The sequence below is a fragment of the Gymnogyps californianus genome, chromosome 5 (assembly GCF_018139145.2).
Source record: "Gymnogyps californianus isolate 813 chromosome 5, ASM1813914v2, whole genome shotgun sequence".
NCBI classification, from domain to species: domain Eukaryota; kingdom Metazoa; phylum Chordata; class Aves; order Accipitriformes; family Cathartidae; genus Gymnogyps; species Gymnogyps californianus.
The window spans coordinates 65,578,062-65,591,783 of record NC_059475.1 but is presented as its reverse complement, the minus strand read 5'-3'; the positions used below and the strand labels follow the sequence as shown (position 1 = coordinate 65,591,783).

The 13,722-nt window shown below is 49.1% G+C and overlaps 1 protein-coding gene across 2 annotated transcripts in view; it reads left to right on the top strand.

The window, feature by feature from the left end:
• Window positions 1-13,722, top strand: part of DAAM1 (dishevelled associated activator of morphogenesis 1) — a 100,012-nt gene that overhangs the window by 47,455 nt on the left and 38,835 nt on the right. For both annotated transcript variants that reach the window (XM_050897251.1, XM_050897252.1), the window contains exon 4: window positions 5,900-5,989. In XM_050897251.1, the coding sequence (XP_050753208.1) occupies window positions 5,900-5,989 (90 nt within the window). The remainder of the gene's footprint in view (window positions 1-5,899; window positions 5,990-13,722) is intronic.

The following is a 13,722-nucleotide window of genomic DNA, read 5'->3' as shown; positions in this document are numbered from 1 at the left end:
TATTAAAGCATTACATGCTGTCTGCCTCAGGTGTTCGAACTGATGGGAACATGGACCAGCTGCAGCTAGAGTTTATTGAAGAGCTAAATCAGCTATTGATGGCTATAATCTTTCCTGCAGAAGAAGAAAGGAATACATATTTTATTTACATCTGTCCAATGCGTTCAGGTCAATACTGAAAGCTGCAGAGCAGGGTGGATTGGGGTCTTTTCCAATCTGGGACTAAAAATTCAATGTGGGAGGAGGCTGACTCGGCATAAGCACTTTGAAGTGCTTACACGTTATTCCTTGTTGCTGCTATTCATTCCCTTGCTGTAAGCAATTTCCTTTATTCAAAAAATTCATTACATGATAAAGGCAAAATTAATAAAAATCTTCTATCTGTTATGCTTATTCATTAAGAAATATGAATAGTTGATTTTTGTTCATGTTCTGTAATTCCAGCTGCAGGTTGTCATGGGTAAATTAAAAATATACAGTGATAATATTGGCTGGGGTTGGTTTGTCTGAGGGTTTTTTTCTAAGTTCTGTGGGTACTATGGCTGAAAAGATGTGTGCTAGGGAGGAGGTATTTTTATTACTAATACTAAAAATAAAAGACTACCTTCCTATTTAAAAAAACCCTAAGATAAATCTGCATACGTTGAGAATTGTAATCGCCTAAAGAAATGTTGCAGGTAGAGGAGCTCCTCCTGCGGTGCAGGATGCATGTGAAGGCGGTTGTTGTTTGCGCTGCAACAGCCACTGATTAATAAGTCTGCTTCTTCAAGAAAACAGCTTAAAAAGAAAATAATGAGCTGAGTAAGATCGAGTCTGAGATGGAGGCTTATCGCAGTCAGGGCTGGCAGTTGCGGGCAGGCAGCTGCCCAGCTGGCCGTGCGGGCAGCGCCTTCGCGCAGCGGAAGAAGATTAGATGAGGTACGGGGGGAAGAATGCTGATTGCCGTTTCCCTTGACACTGCAGCATTCTGGGATAAATCAAATTGATGAACTTGGAGAAGAATGCCTGGAAGAGAGTGAAAAAGCGATATGACCCCTGAGAAAGGAAGCTGATGCAGGCTTCAACAGGCCGTTATTTATTTATTTTTTAATTCCCATGCTGTACCAGTTAACGCCAAACATTGCCATAAAGTTCCCGCTTGTTTCTTTCTTTCTATTTTTCCCTTTTTTTCTTTTTTTTTTTTTGAGCAATCTTGGAGATCTCATGCTTTATTTGAGGATGCAGGAGATCTTGCCTTTACATGCTATAGTCTCACTTACAGAAGTTTCTAAACTTTGTGCATCCATCCATCAGGAGTAAATTCACTTGCTCTTTGTTATGTTGGTCATTTATTGATCCGGTGATGTCTTTCTGCATGTGTGTGTGTGTGTGTGTGTATGCACATATATGTATGTATGTATATATAAACCCAGAACAAGCCAGCAAATTTTAATTAATTTTTATTTCAATTATGGCAATGGAAGACCTCCTTATTTTCCCCCGTCTCTTCCATGTATTATGGTTACACAATTTATCAGCCAGAAAGGTGCATTAGGCTTAAAAGGTTTTCATCTTTTTTCCTACAACTTCTGAAGATATTTTGGGGGTGCCAACCCCTGTATAGGGAATTGTCCCTTACTTAATCTCTACTCCCCAGCTACTTCTTGCAGAATGTTCAGCGGCCTGCAGGACTTGTGGGATGTAGGGGAAGAACTCGTGACAGTCGTGCTGGGGTGTTGTGGCCGTGGGTGGGCAGCGCTCGGGCTCACCCAGCTCCAAGAGCCCATCCTGGAGGTCATTTCTGAAGCCAAGAGATTTGCAGTATCCTGCTGGCTTCCTGCTGTTGCCCCCATTAAAGCCTGTGGCTCTCAGCCTGTGGAAGATGCTCATTAAAACGTCCACCGTGGCATGGGTGAAGTGACAGGGACAGGAGCTTGCACCAGGGACTGCGCTGTGAGTCGGGGGCTGGACTTGATGCCCTTTCTGCTGGGAGGGTCAAACATTTCTTCCAGCAGCAGTGCCTCGCTTTTCTGCTTGATCTGGCTTTGCCTTCAGGAGGTGGTTGGAGACTACGGTGACTGCAAAGCAGAGGTGATGGAGTCTCCCTCCTTAGAGATGTTCAAAAGCCATCTGGACATGGTCCTAGGCAATGGCTCTAGGTGGCCCTGCTTGATCAAGGGGTTGGACCAGAGGACCTCCGGTGGCCTGGGCTCCTTATACCACCCGATTGCCAGCTCTGGGAGGTACAGACCATGGGAGCATCCTCCCCTGAGCGCCACTGTGTGTCCTCCAAGGGAAAGGTATAGATCACTTGATAAAAACTTGTTTGGCCCATGGGATCATGCTCACAGCGTGCTGAGCTGAGCCACATGTTTCTAAGGTAGCTTTAGGAGAATGGTGTGGGATCTTGTGCCGTGCTCAGAGAGAGGGGGAGGTTTGCTTGGCTTGAGTGGAGAGCCGTCAGCAAAGCAAGCCACACGGAAGTATTTTACCTCCTAGAAACAGCAAATGCACGCTGAGAATCAAATCTCCCCTGTGAGGTTTTTTTTAAATCATATTCAAATGAAGATTTAATGTGGAAACATGTTTCCTGATCTAAAGGTGAATAGTTTAACTGTACAGGATAAATATTTAAGAGCAGCGTATCTCTTTCCAGTAAAAACACTCTGGGCAGAGACTTCCTTTTGGTAGCAAAATGAGGCTGTTATTTTATGTACCTTTGACCCGATTCCAAAAAAACATTTAAAATAGTGAAGTTGGCAGATCCTGCCATGGGAGGCAGCCAGGTGGAAGGGGCAGAGCTGTGAAAGGTGAGGCTGAAGTGAGGGGTGAGGGCTGCAGGGGTGATGGACACCGACCCACTGGTTATCTTCTCACTCTTCAACAGCTGCCAACATTGCATGCTGTAGCGGGAGTGTGTGGCTTGCAAATGGCCTATAAAATTAATTGCCAGTTAGAATCACCTAATTATCAAGCTCATGATTATTAATTGAAGGCGCATATGGGTTTGAGGTTGTGCACGGCTTCTCTGCTGCACTACGACTCCGCTGTGCAATTGCTAAAGGCTTTGTCAGAGCTGTGTTTGTACGGTGGTCTGTGAGCCCCTGGAAAATGGCTGATGTTCCTGTCCTCTCTTGATCTTTTGGAGTTTGAAGGGCAGTTTCTGAGCAGCCTGCTTGGGTCCAAGGAGTACTGAGATAGCCATCAGTGAGCGTAAGCGAAGGGCTGGAGGTGGGTGCAGGAATCCCCATACATATAAAACCAGCAAAGACTGGACTCTTCACGGTTAAGTCACTGTTACAACTCAGAAAAACAGTCATTAGTCACTTTTTGATTATGAGGATTTTCATATTCACTGGGTGGCACATAGTATTTATTTAAACACCTCTCACAAGCATCCTGCAAGATATCATTAGGTAGGTGTTGCTGAGTGATGCAGGGCTGCAATGACTGAACATGTTAGAGCCGGGGCACAATGAAACGTGCTGTGTGGGGCTCAGAAGCGTTTCTGCACCTTTTTTGGATGTGTTTGCACGTTGTCATGTACCAGTACCTAGTATGTTCTTCTGCTTTATCCCTTCTTGCTCCCGTGTAGACTTCAGCTCAGTTTAGATTTTTTTTTCTTGGTTAATAAATCTTCGCATTTGCACAAGTTGTATTTTTAGGGTATGGGTATTTTGAAAGTTTCAATAAATATTTTTCTAAGAGCCTAAGTACAGATGTGCGTGGCTGGTGCTTTCATGCCTGAATCCCAGATTCACATGGCAGGGAAGCAGGGTCACAGTGGAAGCACTTTCCTGTACTCACTCAAACCCTCACTGCAGAGGTGAATATTTATTAGGAGACCCTCGTCCTCTCCCACACGCCCAAATGCCCTTTTCCAATGAGCTGAATTTCAGCCAGGTCCCTGTGTCAGGTGTCATCCTGTTGGCTACCTTTAGACCTGCCAAACTGGGGATGAAGCAGAGCGTGGGTGTCTGACCAGCTCATAGCCTGAGGAGACAACGGCGAAGGACATCGAGTGCAATTTCTGTTTTGAGGCATGGAACGGTGACAAGACTTGCCCAAGGCTGGGGAGGAGATCGGTTGCTGGATATGAATCCCTGACCTCCCAAATTGTAAGGACATGGGGAGGTTTGAAAGCAGTGCTCATTGGAGGAGTCCATAAGCCAGGTTCTCCTTCCTGGGTGCAGGGAGGAGAGAGGTGTCTCAGATTGGGCTCAGGCTTTCTCAGTCCTCACTTTTATCTAAGCCTCTGTCGTGGCAGCATGTTTATTTCTGTTGTAAGGGTGTCTTGCAAGCCTGCTTCCAGAGCTCCGCCAATGTCAGCTCTGTGCAGCACGGTGGTTTGAAGAGTCAGTCGATGTCAAGGAAGAGGCAAAGCTCCTCCATGCGTACGTAACGGAAAAAGCTCCACGACACCTTTCCTTTTGAGGAGTAATTTCATTGAGAAGTGTAATCAATACCTGAAGTGGATGTATAAGCCTTTTTGAGATGTTCAGGACTGCTGGCAGCCCTCCGTTGCTGCGTGTTGTGCTGGACGGCCCTTGGGTTTGGATTACAAGATAGCTGAAGGCTCCCTTCCTTGGCTACTGGGTGCAATATGAGCTTTAATTAGATCAGCTGAATTTCTTCATGGCCTGTGGGCTTGCAGGGACCCATCTTTCCCCATAGGTATCATGCTCAGCCTTCTCCAAATGGGGCTTTTACCTTTGATTGGGGTACCAGGGGCTACCAGCTTTAGTTGATAAGTGTTATTATTCAGGCAGGGAAACTTCAATGGGTCTCCATGTGGTATCTTTTTTTTTTTTTTTTTCTTTTTTTAGTTGCTGGAATTAAGTGTGTAATTTTTTTTTAATGGGGATCCTCTTACTTAAATCCACTGGCTTGGTGTGATGAATCAGCTGGAGGCCATGGCAGGGCTCTCCTTTGACCTTCTGCAGCATCTCCAGCACTCCCACTGCTGCACCAACACCCCTCCAGCGTGAGGATTGTCATCAGTGGTAGAGATTTTAAGAGACGTCCATGGTTGTGAGATCAATGTTGGCTTTAGCAGCGAGCCTCCCAGCCCTGCCTGAATGTTTTATTTAGTTCTCTGATAAAAGCTTTGACCTACATCTAGCACCAGGAAGCAACCAGGCTTTGATAATACTCGGGCATCCCGGCAGAGGGCACGCTGCTAACCGAGCCTCCAAGTCAAAAATGGATGTGTCCTTTAAAATAACATCAGATAAACCAATACAGGTTTCAGTCAGTAAACAGCTTTATTTCTGCCAGGCAATATGTAGTCCAGTTTTGATGGACAGGATGTACCTCTTCAGGAACTGTAGATATTAGGAAAAAAGCTTTCTATTTTTAGTTATAGGAAAACAAACCAAAAGCCAAAAAAAACCCCAGTTTTTGATGATAGGAGGGTGTCAGCGATGGAAATGGGCTGGACCACTCGGGGTGCTCAGTGAAGCAGTTATCTGTGGTGGTAAAAAAGAAAGGTCCTATTTGAATTGTTCTTCTCTGTACGTGTCTTAGATGCGGTCTGTCCTCTGGAGCTCTCAATCCTCTGCGCAAGGCTATCTTGCGGGAAGCTGTAACAGCTTCATGGATGTCCTTTCTAAAACACTTGCTGCCTTTAAAAGCAATGAAGGTGATGTCTAGGAGGAATGCAGCAGGGAGGTTTGCAGCCCTGTCCTCCCAGCAGCCGACTGTAGCCCAGGAGTCAGGGGGAGGTCAGCAACAGCAGGATGAGAATTAGCATCATTGCCCTGACAAATCGATAGTCACGGGGCGATGCTGCAGGACCACTCTTGCACTGTGGTGTGGCCCCACATTGATTTACACTGCTTATCTGGGGGGTTGTGTCTGTGCCATCAGCCATTTGTATACTCATGTTACATGTTTTGTGGGTTTTTTTTCCCCTTTCCAGGATGAACTTGACCTCACAGACAAACACAGAGAGGCCATGTTCGCGCTGCCGGCGGAGAAGAAGTGGCAGATCTACTGCAGCAAGAAGAAAGTAAGAGACCCATCCGTGCTTTGGTCAGGGTCTGAGCCCCTTCCCTCCCATGCAGGGTGGGGAGGAGATGTGGGGAGGGACAAAACTCTCTTGGGATGCTGAGTGGTATTTGGGGTGTCGCAGAAACACATCTGTTCCCCGGAGTGGCCCTGGGGAATCAAGGTCTTCAGTCTCCAAAATGCAGAGCCCTTCCTCCGAGCCCATTCAGGCTGGAGGAGGTGTCCCCACACCCCGCATGGGTGTCCCCCACTGCATGCTCATCCCTGCCAGCACAAGCAGGACCACGTGGAGCTCCGTGGCCACTGAGGCTGCCGTTGCGGTGGTCAGGCGCTGTTCCGGTCACCATCTCTTGTGGCCCTGCTCAGCCTGCCCGAAAGCATCCCGCTCTCCTGGCTTTCCAGTTTGCTGCCATGAAACAGGCTTGGGCATCATTTTTGTCCTCCCACCAGCTCTTTCCGGAGGATGACACAAATGGAAAGCGCTCCTGGGGAAGCCGTGCCCCTGCAGCGCAGCCTGCGAGAGCTTTAGCCTGGTGTTGCGGAGGTTGCTTTTAGGGTGAAGCTGTGTCACCCCTGGGGTGACGAAGGGCTTTAGGTTCATGGGTGTGACTGAGATACCGCTGATAAGAGACAAGTGTTGATGTGAGTCGCTGATCTGTCTGCTGAGCTCCCAGCGTGCTGTGTCCTCTCTGCAATGCTGCCCTCGTGGCCGTGTTTCTCAAGCTGAAAACATGCACGGACATCTTCCCAATACCAAGATATGCTGACATTTGCTTTTGGTCCTGGGGGCATGCAGCCCAAGCAGCGCAGGGTACCGTGGGCTGGCAGCCTACGAAGTAGCCAAAATCACTCTTTTTTTCCCCGGTAAACTGAAGATTTCTGCCCCCGTATGTTGGCACAGGAGTTACTCCCAGCTATCTGTGCTGGGACTCATTTTCCCTCCCAGCCTTGGACAAAGCAGAGATCCTGCAGGACGTACCACTGTGGGGAGAAATGGGGCAAAAATCCTCAGTCTCGCAAGCAGATGGAAGGACACCGAGGCCTGAGAGGGAAATGCCCCGAACTGGATGCATGGACCTGTTGGAGCAGGTCCAGAGGAGGGCTACAAAAATGATCCAAGAGCTGGAACACCTCTCCTGTGAGGACAGACTGAGAGAGTTGGGGTTGTTCAGCCTGGAGAAGAGAAGGCTCCAACAAGACCTTATTGCAGCCTTTTAGTACCTAAAGGGGGCTTATGAGAAAGATGGGGACAGACTTTTTAGCAGGGCCTGTAGCGATAGGACAAGGGGTAATGGTTTTAAACTAAAAGAGGGTAAATTCAGACTAGATACAAGGAGGAAATTTTTTGCAATGAGGGTGGTGAAACACTGGAAGAGGTTGCCCAGAGAGGTGGTAGATGTCCCATCCCTGGAAACATTCAAGGTCAGGTTGGACGGGGCTCTGAGCAACCTGATCTAGTTGAAGATGTCCCTGCTCATTGTAGGGGGGTTGGACTAGATGGCCTGTAAAGGTCCCTTCCGACCCAAACCATTCTATGATTCTGTGATTCAGTTCCCAAGTTCACCTCTGCATCCCCTAACCTGGCTGCAGGAGTTGGCTCAGCAGTGCTGGCAGTCGCCTGGCCCCGCTCGAAGGGCGCTCACTGCCATTAATGCCTCTTTTCTCCTGCTGTAGCAATGGCACCAGATTTTCCAGCCACGTTTTAGGCCAAGAGCAGGCTTACCTTGCTCATGTAGGATTAAATTTTAAGCCTCTCATAAATACCCCTGAAATCCCTGTATTATTGTTAGACAGAGGCCTGCCATGCCCGAGATTTAAATAGGACGGGAGAAGAGATGTTAACAAATTACAGGCACTGGTCTGAATCAACAAGAAAATGGGCAGGGGATGCTCGTTCGTCACTGCCTGTTGGAGAAGTGGAGCCGTGCTCCGGTGCATCTGGGTAAGGGGAGACAACAGAGATTTAAATCAAGCAAAGCTGTGTAATTATTATTGTGACTGGAGATTACATGCTATCTAATCTCCCAAGGAAGGGTTTAGATGGGGCTGATGGTGCCTCTTTGCCATTCCAGCACCTCCTTGTGCTCACATTTTTTTAAAAACCATGCTCAGAAACTCCCTGCTCCCAGGGGATGTTGAAGGAAAGAGCCACAGAAGCGCCCCGTGGCATCCTCAGAGGTCCTCAGAGCAGGTGCCCATCCAAGGCTGGATCCCGGCTGCTGTTCTGCTCTGGTCCTTGTTCCTCTGGCTGCTCTCAGCCGCTCCTTCCCTACTCATGATGCCGTCTCAGTGAGCTGCAGAGAGTACGTGCCACTGCTTGCTCTCAAGGAGATGTGCTGGTGGAGACGAATGCTTTTCTCCTGCTTTTTAATTAAAAATGAGCGAGACCATATCAACAGAGGCTCCAGCAGTGGAGGAAACCAGGAATCACATGGGCTGGAGAACATGTCTCTATGCACAGCAGGCTCTAGGAAGTCCTGCTCCTATGTGATGAGGACCGGTAGGCAGCAGAAACATCCGTGGCTATCCCAGCGGCTCATGGTAAATCTTACTCGTGTAAGTTTTTTATGTTTTTATGAGGACAAATCACCTACAGGGTAGCCTGGCATCAAGGAGAGGGGCTGGGCTTCTCCAGCTGAGAGCAATGGCTTGTTTTTGGCCAGGGCAGTGGAGCTGGAGACAGGGCAGGGGTCCTACCTCCCTGCCTCAGCTGCAGTCTGAGCAGCGGTGATTTGGGAAGTCCAGGATGTGCCCAAACCCTTTAGCCTGCCTATGTTTAATAGCAAGTCATCAGCTGAGATGCTGGTGTCATGGTTTAATCCCAGCCAGCAACTAAGCACCATGCAGCCGCTTCCCCCTCCCCCCTCCCAGTGGGGTGGGGAGGAGGGGAAAAAAAAAGGTAAAACTCATGGGCTAAGATAAGAACAGTTTAATAACTGAAGTAAAATAAAATATACTACTAACTAAGAATAATATAATAATAATAATAATTGTAATGCAAAGGAATATAACAAAAAAAAAAGATAAATAAAACCCAAGAAAAGACAAGTGATGCACAATGGAATGGCTCACCACCTGCTGACCGATGCCCAAGCAGCAATCCACCCCTCCCGGCTAACTCCCCCCCGTTTATATATTGGGCATGATGTTCTATGGTATGGAATATCCCTTTGGCTAGTTCGGGCCAGCTGCCTCGGCTGTGCTCCCTCCCAGCTTCTTGCACACCTGCTTGCTGGCAGAGCATGGGAAACTGAAAAATCCTTGGCTTAAGATAAGCGCTACTTAGCAACAACTAAAACATCAGAGTGTTATCAACATTATTCTCACACTAAATCCAAAACACAGCACTGTACCAGCTACTAAGAAAATTAACTCTATCCCAGCCAAAACCAGGACAGCTGGTAACACCCGGTTTTGCCTGGTGGGTCCCAGGGGGCTGGCAAAGGTGGACATCAGCCACAGGCAGCTGCCTGACTTACCAAGAACCCAGAATTGTCCCCTGAGCAGTTTTTGCTCTTTCCTCTGCTGCCAATGTTGGGTCCTGTTGGAAACAGACTGTTAAGAGTCAGGCGACTTCAGTCAGTCTTTGAGTCCAAAAGCCCCAGTTTGGGGCATTCCTAATTTTTAGCATTTTCTCCATTTTCCTGCTGATTGCAGTGTTCCCCGCCGCAATCGCAGAGACCAGTTACAACGAGCTCTGCCTCGAAAGAGCAGCACAAGGCAGGACAGAAACACTGCCCAGCCTTCTCCTGGGGGTTTTCCTCAAAAATCAGCTTTGCTGGGCTCCAAAATATCTCGTGCTGTGGCTGTAGCCCACGCAGCCAGGGTGCTCCCCTGCCTCTATCAACAGCAAAGGTGTGCGCAGCACTGAAAGCATCTGAATATCTGTCCTTTCAGCATGTTCCCTGCTGCTGTGTGCCGTGTCTGGCGCTTCCGCTTTGCCATCGGTGTCATCCAATGTACTCAGCTCTCCAGAGTGCATCCCAGTTGTTGCATGTTTTATATATTCCCATGATGGGCAAGATTTGATAAAAGGTGACCAAAACGAGACATTTTGTTGTCCTGGGTTGTCCTGGAAAGGGATGTGGCAGCACCTGGCTTTGGCAGTGCTCGTCGAGAGGAAATAAGGGAAAACCAGCTATTCCCCAGGTGTATTTCCTTCCTTGGAATATTTCCCCCTGGCCTGCAGCCCTGTATCCTGGTTTCTCTGCCCTGCAAGCAGCTGTTTTTATCCCAGCACACAGTACCGGCTTGGCAGGGCAGAGGTTCTGTCCTCCCTGATTCTCCATCCATGGAGACGCTGGGTCTGATCGCAGCCCTGACCCTGCTCGGAGCAGGGGGTTGCACTAGATGAACTCCTCATGGTCCCATCCCATCTGCATCACCCTGTAGTGCTCTGGGGAGGTGGGGGGAGCAGAGAGATAAAAAGCATCTCGTGATGGGGGCTGGTGAGTCTGTTGGTAGTGACCCAAACGGGAACTGAAGTCTGCATTAAATCCAGCAGCCGTGCAGCATTTGGGTCAGGAGAGAGATTTAAAGATTATTGGAGAGACCTTCTTTGAAGTTGTCAGCCCCCTCTACGGCTGTAATAAAGCAGGGAAATGCGAAGGTGGAGATGCATTAACAGCGGGATGAAATCTGCTTTTAGAAGTGGTATTTCTGGACGATGACTCGTTTCATACCTCATCCCAAAATATTTCACTCCCTGCTGGCCCCGCTCTCCAGGAGAGGATATTGCTCGGAAGCGCAGGGAGGAAGCAGGAGGGTTTCCAGCTTTACTATTTCTTTGGCTGCACGTTTGCTTCAGTGGAAGAGGGTGACTCAGGATGGCCTTTCTCAGGAGGCCACGCTCCAAAGGGAGTTAATTATTAACACTTTGCACTTAGTCTGCAGCACCTCTTAATTGCAGGAGGTTTGGCTCCTGCCAGTCAATGTACGTAACGTCAAGCTATTAAAGCAGCTCGCTGGGTGATTTTTATAAACCTCAAAATATGGGTGGATAGAGGGGTGTTCAGGCAGAAGCTCAGCATAAATAACCAGGTGGAAGGGATCGGTAGCAAAAACTAGCTCACGTGAATGCAGGGTCTAGCTCTGCCCCCCTCCCTTTCGATTCGGCTGAGCTCTCTGAGCATCTGTAAAGCCAGGGTAGGGGAAAAATGACCTGCAGGGATGCCAAGTGATGTTGTCGTCTTTAAGCTTGTGTTGAAAACCCATTGGCATTGCTAACGCGGGGTGCGTAGCTCTCGGCAGTGTTAAGCTGTGCCCTGCAAGTAAAACTTATATCTAAAATTTCCTCAGACATCAGATATAAAACCAGGATCCCTTCGCGTTAGGAGAAGGCAGCGGTGGTGCTTTTGCAGGGGAGAATTGGGAAAAATGTGATAAATAGGGAAATGAGTGATGGCTCTCCAATAATACTATATTTCCCAGCCCGACAGCTTCTTTCCTCTCTAACTGCACCTTCCACCCACTCCCTTCAGAGAGCTTCGCTTTCCAGCTCGCTCTTCCACTTGTCCTGCTCAGTCCTGCAGCTCGTTCATGGGGCTTGTGTTGCTGCTTCCTTCATTTAAAAAAACATCAATTTTTTTTTTTTCTGTAGTAGCAGAACTAAGAGCAAAAGCTGACAAAGGTGGCATGCAAAGGGAGGAGGAAACAATAGCTTGGCGTTTTGCTGTGCTCCTGGGTCACCTGGGATGGACGAGAAGCATTTCATGGCCCCTGAGCATCCAGATATACCTGTGGTTATTGCAGCAGCAGGTTGAAATATCTTCTTGGGTGTCATTTTCTCAGGTTGACCGAGAGAAACGGGCTGTTTGCATGGCTGGGGGTACTTTTCAATAGGAAATGTTTATAGTTTTTATCTTTAAAGGTAATTCCCTTTTTAGTTCCAATCACAACACACTTTTGTTTAAGCAAGGTTTTTCTCCCTCTCTGGCCAAAAAATGCATCTGTTAGCAATCTTTCTGGATTTTAAAGCGAAACTTTTCAAACAATGAACCAGCTGACTATGAAAGGCATCTGGTCATGCTATATTTGCTTATGGGGAGCATAATTTTTAAACCCTGGGAAAAGCATATGAGGGCATGTGTGTATTTGTAGAGGAGAGGGTATAGGAAGTGTTAGCGTACGGAAAACCAGAGTGATCTGGGATGGGATGGCTCAGACCCCGAGATCCCAGCTCGAGGAGAATCTGATGAAATTACAGCCCTTCGCAGCATCGCTCCATGGGGAAGCGGCTTTAGTTGCATCATTTAGGTTTTGTTGCAGGGATACCTGGGCAAGCCGAGCGGCTGGAGGGATGAGGAAGACCCGGAGGGCTACGGTGGGCCAAAACCTCCGCTGGCGCACGCCTGGCAATGGCTCGGCCATGTCAGCAGAGCTGGGCTGGATTTCAACCTCCCGTGCAGGCTGCAGACCTGTCGGTTTTAAAACCTATCCGCACTGCTGTCTGCTTCTTTTTTGACCTTGCAAACAGCATCCAGGTGGATCATCCGTGGCAGGAAGGGAGGGAGGGTGTCCGAAATGCAGTGGGCTGCCAGCTGCCACCAGCTTTCCCTTGCTCGACCCTTACAGAGCAGCAAGGAGGGATGGGGAACCCCCCTGCAAAATAAAAATGCAGTCAGGAGGATGCGAAAAAATGAAGGGGGTTGCTGCTGGTTTTGCAGCAGGTGCCAATTGAAAAGGGTTTGGTTTTTTTAACCCCTTGCTGTGACTTTCCTGGTGTGAAGTTCTCCTGGGGCAAACCAGCCTTGCAGGTGGTGCCAAGAGGGAGGTGAACCATCAAAGTCACGAGCGTTGTTGCTAAAGGGCTCTCTGGGATTTGCTTGGAGCTGGCTGCTGTGAGCCAGCCCTTTCCTTCTGACTCGGTTTTGCCTTGAAGGATCTAACCTGGTGTGTTGGACATCAGGTGGGTGGGGAACCCCGCCAGCCGCACTCCAGGGCTCAGTTATCCCAAAGCAGCTCCAGATCCATCACCACCACCGTGGGCTGCAAGTGTGGGAAGGGGCTGCTGGATCAGACAGAGATGTCGCCTGCATGCTTGGCATCTAAAAGGTGTCGCCAGAAGCTTGATTTGGAAGCAAAGCAGCCGTAAGGAAGCACTGAGGAGCTTCACAGGTGTCTTCCTCCCCACCGCTGTGGGGACACGCTGTGAGCAGGAGGGTGCATTGCTCCCAGCAGCTGTGGTCCTGCAGGTCAGAATGGTAGGAGCTCATGGAGATGCACCTTCCAGGTGTAAATAATGGTGCCCAAACCCGCAAACTGCTTTCAAGCCACCGCTGGCTGAGCCACCACCTCCTCTGTGCTGCTGCCCAGTGTCCCAAGGATGGTCACTGGGAAGAGCAAGGGCAGCCTAGCTGTGGGAGCTGCTGACACCCCGTCGGGGAGGCACGCAGGCTGTGGGAGTGTCAGGCTTGTCACTAAGACGTGGCAGGGCTGGGGAGCGTGAAATCTCCCCAGCAAGAGCAAAGAGATGGCTGGAGCTGGTGGATTGGTGACCTTCGCTTGGAAAACCTCCCGCTAATGAGGTGTCTTGCCTGGGCACTGCTTTCCCCATGGCACCCAGTGCTGACAGAGGGGATGGAGCTTGTTCATCGGGTTCACACCATGACAGCCCCCCGCCACTACCACCATGGTGCAAAACAGCCAAGCGGCAGCATCTGTCAGCCCCGTGCGTGGAGCCCGAGGGCGAAGGGGCAGCAGAGGCAAGGAGAGGGCACAGCGACGCCAGGGCCG